This window comes from Temnothorax curvispinosus, unplaced genomic scaffold (assembly GCF_003070985.1).
Source record: "Temnothorax curvispinosus isolate PA1 unplaced genomic scaffold, ASM307098v1 QBEX01008959.1, whole genome shotgun sequence".
Lineage (NCBI taxonomy): Eukaryota > Metazoa > Arthropoda > Insecta > Hymenoptera > Formicidae > Temnothorax > Temnothorax curvispinosus.
This window is the reverse complement of record NW_020218739.1, coordinates 473,588-482,201: the sequence shown is the minus strand read 5'-3', so window position 1 is coordinate 482,201 and position 8,614 is coordinate 473,588. Positions and strand designations below refer to the sequence as shown.

The 8,614-nt window shown below is 42.5% G+C and overlaps 1 protein-coding gene across 1 annotated transcript; it reads right to left on the bottom strand.

The window, feature by feature from the left end:
• Positions 1 to 866: 866 nt before the first annotated feature.
• LOC112458512 (facilitated trehalose transporter Tret1-2 homolog) lies at positions 867 to 8,402 on the bottom strand. The gene is made up of 6 exons (XM_025022196.1): positions 7,823 to 8,402; positions 4,751 to 4,834; positions 2,925 to 3,272; positions 2,595 to 2,752; positions 1,933 to 2,385; positions 867 to 1,738 (listed from the first exon to the last, which is right to left on the bottom strand). The coding sequence occupies exons 2-6, from the start codon at positions 4,805 to 4,807 to the stop codon at positions 1,162 to 1,164; spliced, it is 1,593 nt and encodes a 530-aa protein (XP_024877964.1). The 5' UTR covers positions 4,808 to 4,834; positions 7,823 to 8,402; the 3' UTR covers positions 867 to 1,161.
• Between the last annotated feature and the right edge of the window lie 212 nt (positions 8,403 to 8,614).

Sequence of the window (8,614 nt, the reverse complement as noted above, 5' to 3'; positions counted from 1 at the left end):
TCGTGCGTGTTATTATCTCTTGGACGCGTGAAACTCCACATCACTGTAATATGTACATATTACGATCGAGAAAAGTATTTTTTCTATACTCCATCCCCGCATACGATTTTGCAAAATGTAATGTCATATTACATGGATATGATATTTTAAGGGGTTCTTACCGATATCATGTATCTGTATCACGAACATTTATAATCAATATACGTCATTGCGTTTTATTTTCACATATTGTGTTGTATTGAAAGAGTTTATTGTTCCTGAAATGGATTACAATTCACCTCTCATATTTTCTTTTATCCGCAAACCTTCAAACTCTCCAATCAGCCTCTAAAATCGGGGCGTATGCAGGATGATAATCAGAATTAAATCACTAAATCAGAGATCTGCTGACTACGAGTCGACCACTCTGCGCGGTTCAATAATCCATTTTAGCCTCGAAAATCTTCTCTACTCGGATTTACACACCAGTATAATTTCGCAGTTCTCTAATTTTATTTAAATACAGATTGATTCACATTTAACATAAATTATATTTAAATACAAAGTCAAAACTGCCAAGCTTTTATATCACTTTCAGCGAACGTTTTATCGGGGGGTGAAAGAAAGATGAATATTTACAGGAAGAGTGAAAATTGATGGCTCTTGTCATTTTATGCAAATACACGTAATTAATATTATACTATACAATAAATTTTATATTTAATTAATATTTACAACTTGTTAAGATGTACACACAGTTTCAATCTGTGTAAAAAATATGTTTTTAGAAATAAAAAAACAGCACTGAGAAAATTTATACAGGAAAAATATTTAAGTTTCTGTATAAATGTCAAAAAATTACATAAAATTACTTAAAGTTACTTATATAAAAGTTATATAAAATTTCAGGAAGTATGTATGTACAATTATGCGTAATCATTATAAAAATATTACATAAGTTTAATTTTCGATACCACGCTCCTAGGAATGTTCGTAATACTGAAGGAACATTTGGCGACGATAGATACAAAAACGGTATCTGTATCAATTACAATCACACTGAACAACATATTTCTCAGCTTATTAATTGTATAAAATAAATAAATATCTTAAATGTAATCTAAAACCATATAATTTCGCGTAGGAATTGTTTCTGATAAAAGTTTTTCCGAATTTCTCGCGCTAAACGCACACGTGTTCGAACGCGATGCTGGTTATGATTCGTTGATCACGAGTCGATTCCTTCTCAGGAACTTTGAGATCCTTTTCCAGTTTCTCCGGGGACAGCTCCAGGCAGAAATTGTCATAGACGTACGCATTCGCCGCGATATTCGACTGTTTCTCCTCCGAGATTGAAGTGAATCGCTGGAGAATGATGTTCTTTCTGGGAAAGATCTTGGGGGTGTACGTCAAGCTGTCGCTCGGCTTGCTGGAGAACTTCATCTCGATATCGTCGAGGCTGCGTCCCCGGGTCTCCGGCAATATCGCCAGGGCGAAGATCGCGCCTAGCACGCCGGCCGCGCCAAATATCCACATCGTGAACTCCAGACCTACGACAGCGTTCAGGTCCGGATAAGTCTTGATCGCGGCGAACGTCAATATCTGCACGATGCTGGTCGTGAGACCTCCCAGGCTGCCCCTGAACCTTAGCGGGTACAATTCCGAGGTCATGACCCACGGCAACGTGAGAAAGCCGATCATGGACGCGCCCACGTGAGTCCCGATGCAAAATAGTGGCACCCACGATGGCAATTTGAACCTAGGGATATAGAAAGTCATATTATTTCTAAGGATCACTAGAACCTTGAAAAATAAGAAGAAACGAAGAATTCCAGAAAGATATCCAAATTAAAAGTACGAAAGTGCAGATAAAAAATTAATTTGCTTATATTCATCGTTCTTCGTATATTATAAAATATAAAATTTGAAAGGATTGAAGGGGTTGAAGCGAACCTGAAGGAAAGGGCCACTCCCACGGCGGCGGCGGCCATCCCGGAGCCGCTGGCGAATGCCAGGATCTTCCTGCCGAAGCTGTTGGCCAGACCGGCGCCGAAGATCGACGCGAACAGCCTGATGACACCCATGCCGACGCTGGCCGCGTATTCATTCACGTCAATGCCGATATCTTTGAGCACGTTCACGGTGTAAAACAGGATAACGTAGATGCCGGACAGTTGCTGGAGTGCGAAGAAGGCGAGGAGTATCAGGAACGGTTTCCACACGTTGGGCTTGTGCAGCGCTCGTAGGAGACTCTCCTTCTTCTCCTTCCGCTTCGCGTTCGTCTCGCAGAGTTCCCGGTATTCTTCGTCGACGTTTAGTCCGGGACCTCGCAGCCACAGAAGAGCCTCTTTCGCTTCGTTCGTTCGACCCCTCGAGGCCAGCCAGGCGGGAGTTTCCGGTAGCATCCTGCAGAAACAGACCATTTCATTCAGCTATATTGAAGAATTATAGCCGGATAGCCAAATCTGTCAAGAATATATTTTCACTATCTACTATAAATTTTGTCGATAGATTGTCAGCCGAAATATGTAGAATAGAATTTGAAACGTACGAACTTTCGTGACTTTTTACTTTACAATTGCCGAAAAAAATGGATATGTCGAGGAAGCGATTACCGTGTCAACGCGAGCGACAGAATCGCGGGTCCGATGCTGATAGCGGCCGCCCTTTGCCACGTCGTGATGGCACCCAGGGTGTAGACCATTAAGACACCCAGGGAAACCAGAACTGGTCCACAACTTGCGAGCCACGCTCTTTGATCTGGCGCTGCCGTCTGAAAGAAAATCAGAAATACTCTGTTAAATTCGTAGTGTCAAATTATATTTAATTTAGGTCACGTTTGATCATTCTTGTAGGTCGCCACTGCTTCTATTCGATATGTCGTTAATTTAATTATACACTTCATTAATGAAATCGTAGAGTATTGTACGTGCGTTTCCGCGTACCTCGCTGACATAGAGATAGAGTCCGTTGGCCATGCCGGTGCCGAGGCCGCTGACGAATCTGCCGGCGTACAGCATCGGCACGCTCCTCGATAACGCGATCAGCAACCAGCCGACGACGTGCGGCAGCGTGGCCAGGGCGATCGCGAACCTGCGGCCGAGGCATTCGGCGCAGATCCCGGCGGCGAGGGCACCGATAGGATTCGAGACGACACCGAGGGAGGCGATCCAAGAAGCCTGCGACTGGTCCGCGAAGTTCGTCTCCAGGAGCTTCGGTATCAGGATCGCGCTGTATCCCTGGGAAAGACCCACGGAAATCTGGCCGGAGTGCGCAACTAAGCCTGCGAGGATCTGCAAACGTCGGATTGTTTCGTGAAATATTTACCGCGGATACAATTATTATTAATGATGATTCAACCCTAATTCCTTCTATTGGCGTAAAGAAACGGTATTAAAGCGTCGTCCAGATATCTTTCTCTCTCTTTCTCTTTGTTTCGATAGATATGAATTGGCACGTGTGTCAAGCGATTCGCGAGTATCTTCCGCAAGTTCGACGCAAAAGTTACGGCAGTGATAGCGTCGAACAGCGATGCGATAACGCGTCCGGCGTGCGTTATCATTTCACATTCGAAAAATAGCCGAAAAACGGATACGCTCTTACGCGTTATTTCACCGAGACGAAAGATTCACCTGCGTCGAGTAGATCATTCGTAACAATGTGTCTCCGTCGTTAGGCATTATCATTCGGATCGCGAGAAAGAGGTTTGTAAGCTAGCCGAAGGTTCCGTCAAGGATCGCGTGCGCTCGGGGCTATGAGACCCACATCGGCGTCGGATTTCGTATGGAAATTCGCTTCCGAGCTTAACAATAAGCACGGGACTTAGACAAATAGCTAAAGAGCTCCGAATAGCTAAAGAATAATTCCGTCCCTCGGTCTTGCAGATACACGAATACCAGTAGAGCACACGTTTAGAGTTTGATGCAATCACGAGGGTTTGCTCGAGAAATAAATAAAAACTCAACGGATAAATAAAATAATGAATATATGCAAATTGGTGGTTAAGAATTGTTTATAGTTGACGCTGTTAGACGCTGTTAGACGCCTACGTTGACGCTGTTAGACGGAAAATCGAGCGAAAGGATGCGGAATGTTACAACGAACGAAGTGTTACGCACGCTAGCTTCAAAAATTCCGCGGCGTCGAAGGACGATGACTGAGAAGGCCGATCTGCCACCTTCGCCGCCGGTTTATCCATTTATTTATTTATAAACGATCGTCTCCCCTTCGACGGCCTCGTTTAACAAAGCTTCTTTCTGCGTGCGTGATGCTCGCGATAGTTATTCTAGCGACGATTGCAACGTTTCGAGCCGAGAATTGATCAGAGGCAGGAAATAAATGTATCCTCTACACCAATTACCTATTCTTACTTACTTATTATCATATTTTTATTACTTATTAATGTATCCGCGTTTCTTCGTTCCGGCTTCATAAAGTAGTCATTTTGTGCCTTTCGTGTTACATCGATATTTTCCGCGAGAAGGAATCTTGGCAAAAGGTTGCATCTCGCCTTTGTTCCGTATACACTCGAATAAATAAGTATCTCAATAGGGATCATCTTCTCGTGCCGTTTGACATTTCGCTTTACTTCGCGAGACGACCAAGTACTTACCGAATAAGTTACGCAACGCGTCGCGCAAACGTGGAGCATCCACGTTTCGGAATTGGTAATATCGGTATCGTCGAAGAATGCGGCACCGTTCGCGGACGTGTTTAATTACGGTGCTGCTAATCGCAACGCGTAATCGTAACGCGGGATTAAGTGACTTACACCATTCTTGTCGCCGGAGCGAAGGATCTTCCACCAAAGCTTCATCTGCGTGATCATCGTGCACCTCAGAGCGTGACCAGGCGACTAAAAAGAATGACGAGGTGCATTAACAGGATGTCATTATTAAATAAATAGTTTCGTTATCATTCGATAGATAATTACAGTCTAAAGTACGACGTGCGACTAGAGCCCTTTAAACATTACATTGATTGGATTAGATTCGACGTAATAATGTCTGGAATATATTATTGAGTCATCCTATAAGTAATGCGGTTCTTTTAGAGATATTTTTGAAATAAAACAAAAAAATTTGATATTTTTATTTTAATCCAAAATAAATTTCCACATTGTTAGATATTAAAGGATAAAATTTAAATTAATACCTTGAGTTGAATAACATTTTGTTATTTTTAACTATCATATATGTGTCGAAATATATTATTATTAACACAAAACATTTTATCTTATTATTATTTTAACTTTACTGGTTTAGTTAAATTAACGACTGAGTAGGAACACTGGCGACCTAAGAATGATTAAAATGAGTATATAATTTGACACTACAAATTAGTGTTGTTATTTACAACTTCTTCCCATCTTCATGTTAAATTTGTAATTTCCTGGCGATAAAAGTCTTTCCGTTTTGAGCTAAAGAATAAATCAAGCTCCTTTTTATATCGCATTATTTATAGGATGGTCTAATGTTTAATTGACTTCGTATACCTATGATCGGCTCTCGTTGCACGTCTCTTTTTCGACTCTAAAAGAAAAAGTTCGATGAGCCGTTCGGCGAATCCCGCTTCCGGCGCGAGATTCGTGCCGATCGTTGAGAATAATGATACTACAATAATAACACGCGATCGCACTCGTGCAGAAAATTCCTCGAGCGCCCAACTTGGGGACCTCGATCTAAACGAACTCGCGTAACTTTGATCCGCGATGAGAAGTGTTAACTCGCCCGATCACATTGTACAAGCATTAATATCTACAAAGAGAATTCGCTGTTGTTAATAGAGAAAAAAAATCGAAGAGATATTTCCACAGATGTGCGTTTCTCGGATTAATTGATTCCACGCCAATCGATAACGTCCGCGTTATGATCTGCGCGATCAGCTCTTGCATTATTCATTCGCACTTCATCGCTGTTTTATTAACGTTCGCGGAGAGATGATCGATGCGAGATAAATACTTTTTAAATTCAATCTGTGTGTGTTTTTTTTTTAATCTGCGCATCGATAAAAACCAATCAGAGTAGATCGCGTGACAGAAGGATTTTTAACGGAATTTAACTTCTTAAACACGTTTACTGTGTTTATCGCACCGCGCGCGATTTCGCGCGGCGCACTAATAATTGAATAATGATCGCGCGATTAAGCGATCGTTCGACCACTCGAAACGCTTAAGAAACCAGCAGCAAGGGCTCGTGACTCACGAGCCTGTTATCGCCGCTAGATCCTCAATCAGTTTCGCACGTTTTAACGCAATTTAACCCATTAACGCGGCACTTGTGGATTACAGTTCAAGACTTATCGTCACCATCGCGCGTCTATTCATCATGCCACGCCGCTTCGACGCCTGCAGTTTATTCGATAAGATCGACGAGGATTAACAACGTTATAAATCTGTTTGCAAATGTCAGCCGTGCAGATTCTCATGCGTTTTATGCGCTATGAAAGACGCATCCCAGCCGCCGTGAGATCCTTATTAGACGATTATGAGCGGATTAAGGGCCTTGGATGGTACTCGCCCTTCCTGCCTATTAATGCTCAACAAGCTATCATGCGCTCCTATTGACGTCATTTTCATTGTACAAAAAATACACACACACACGTATAATTTTTTTAATACAAAAATATATAAAAATTAATAAATTTTGCATCCCACACAAGTTTGATTGATATCGTACAGTTGTGAGACGTAAAATAAATTTATCTCTTTTCAATCAGACTTACAATACATTGGCTCTAATTATCTTAATTTTAATTTTTATTCCAAGATTTGTAAGCTTGTAAGCTGCCGATAAAGTTGCATTCGAAAACAATCACATAATGAAGGGGAATGAATCACGAATGAATCATTCCGAAAATTACAAATTAACATTACCCCACGTCTCGGTTTCCGGTTCGCGTGCCGCGAGAAAAATGCACGTTGCCATCAACGTGCAATAACGCATTTGCACAAAAATATTTCGGACGATGTCCATCTGTCAAAAGGATCTGCGATACTTGAGTCAATTGCGAGCGGATGCAGTTCGTGATTTCGATTAAAAAAGCGAAACGATGGCCCGTCACGTCCCGCTCGAAAAATTTTGAGTGATACGGCATGTATCTTTTTCTGTATTTTTTTTTAAATCCGTTTAAAGTTGGGATTTGGATCGTAAGTATGTCGTATCGTATTCACGGTGATCGCGGGTGACAGGCGCAATCCGATCGACACACCGTTGCGGCACGAGCACGGTCACCTTGTAATTATTAAAGCTGAAAAAAAAAAGAGATTTTTGCGCGAAGCCGAATCGAGGAGTATCGGGACGCGCTGCAATTTCCGAATCGCGATGACGATTTTCGTGACCGACAATATGCGCGTCACGAAGTGTATTAATACGAGATTTGTTTACGTGCTCCGGCTGCTATTTTGGCGAACGGCACGAGAGCGAATTGGCAATACGCGCGATCTCGCGAGCAGGTTTCTCTGCGAGTAATTTTTCGAGCGCAATATATTGGCTTCAACGTATTAAAAATAAATAAATAAATAAATAAGTAAATAAATAAATAAATAAATACTATATTAATATTTTACGTAACAATTGGACGTAGGAATAACGAAAAATGTCGTAAAAGAATAAACAAGTTTCGCATCCCCCACGTCAGGATGATTGATTCTAACTATCTTAATTAAATTGTACATAGAACGTGCAATAATTATCGGTTTAACTGGATAGAAAATTAATTTCGCATAAACGTCTCACAAAAAGCATTCGATTAATTCAATTTAATTTAATTAAGATGAATAATTTAACGAATAGCAATTAATTCAAGCATCACGATCGAAAGATAAATCACGAGATGTAAGTACCTTGCAATTATCAGCAACTCTCTCGGATCAGCAATGACAAGGATATTCCTCTCTAATATCTTGCACAATCTTCGCGCCGTTCCTCTTCCATATCGGCACGGATATCGACGGTGACAGAATCTCTCTATCTCTCTCTTTCCCTCGCTTTCAAGTCATCCCGAGAAACATCAGGACTTACTCGTCCGCGACAATCGCGACCGTTTATGTCGTGGACGCGGATCATAAATTAGGGAGGACGCGAGCGAAGGAGAAATCGGCAAAGAGAGTCCGACAACAATTGCAGACTGGAGACTGGACTGATCCGTGATCGCTCGCGGGGATGACGACGATGACGTGGGAGGGTGCGGGAAAAGAGGGAAAAATAAAATCCGGAAGTTCAAGTGTCAGCGATGGTTTCCGGATCGGTTTGCGAATTTCCTTTCCGAAACGTCGCTGGGAAATATCTGTCGTGGGAGTCTCCTCCTCACGGGTTTTTCCCGCTGGCGCCGGTTGCACGCGTGCACATGGGCGACTGCCCGCGTGTGTTGCGCGATTGAGAAACGGTAAGTAGATCGAGGCAGCAGCACACCGCCCCGGCTTTTTTCGCGCTCGACACTGAGATGATTTTCGTCCGCGCCTTCGCATTTATACCGGCGCGGCAAAGGCGGCCGCCGGCCGCCGGCTCTCTCGAAACGTGCGACGCGGTTTCGCGAAACGCCCTTCCAGGACGGTCCCTGAGATCTCCCTCTGGATACCCTCGCGAGGAACGAGCAAGGATATTCCTAAATTAAATTCTCCGAATTAATCTTATTT

Bases quoted from the DNA above. Each gene is read 5' to 3' on its own strand.
- LOC112458512 (XM_025022196.1), bottom strand. From the start codon at position 4,807: ATGATCACGCAGATGAAGCTTTGGTGGAAGATCCTTCGCTCCGGCGAC. The intron at 2,386-2,594 runs GTAATCGCTTCC...CTGTTTCTGCAG, and splicing joins CTGTCGCTCGCGTTGACACG to GATGCTACCGGAAACTCCCG. The intron at 1,739-1,932 runs GTTCGCTTCAAC...CTATATCCCTAG, and splicing joins GGAGTGGCCCTTTCCTTCAG to GTTCAAATTGCCATCGTGGG.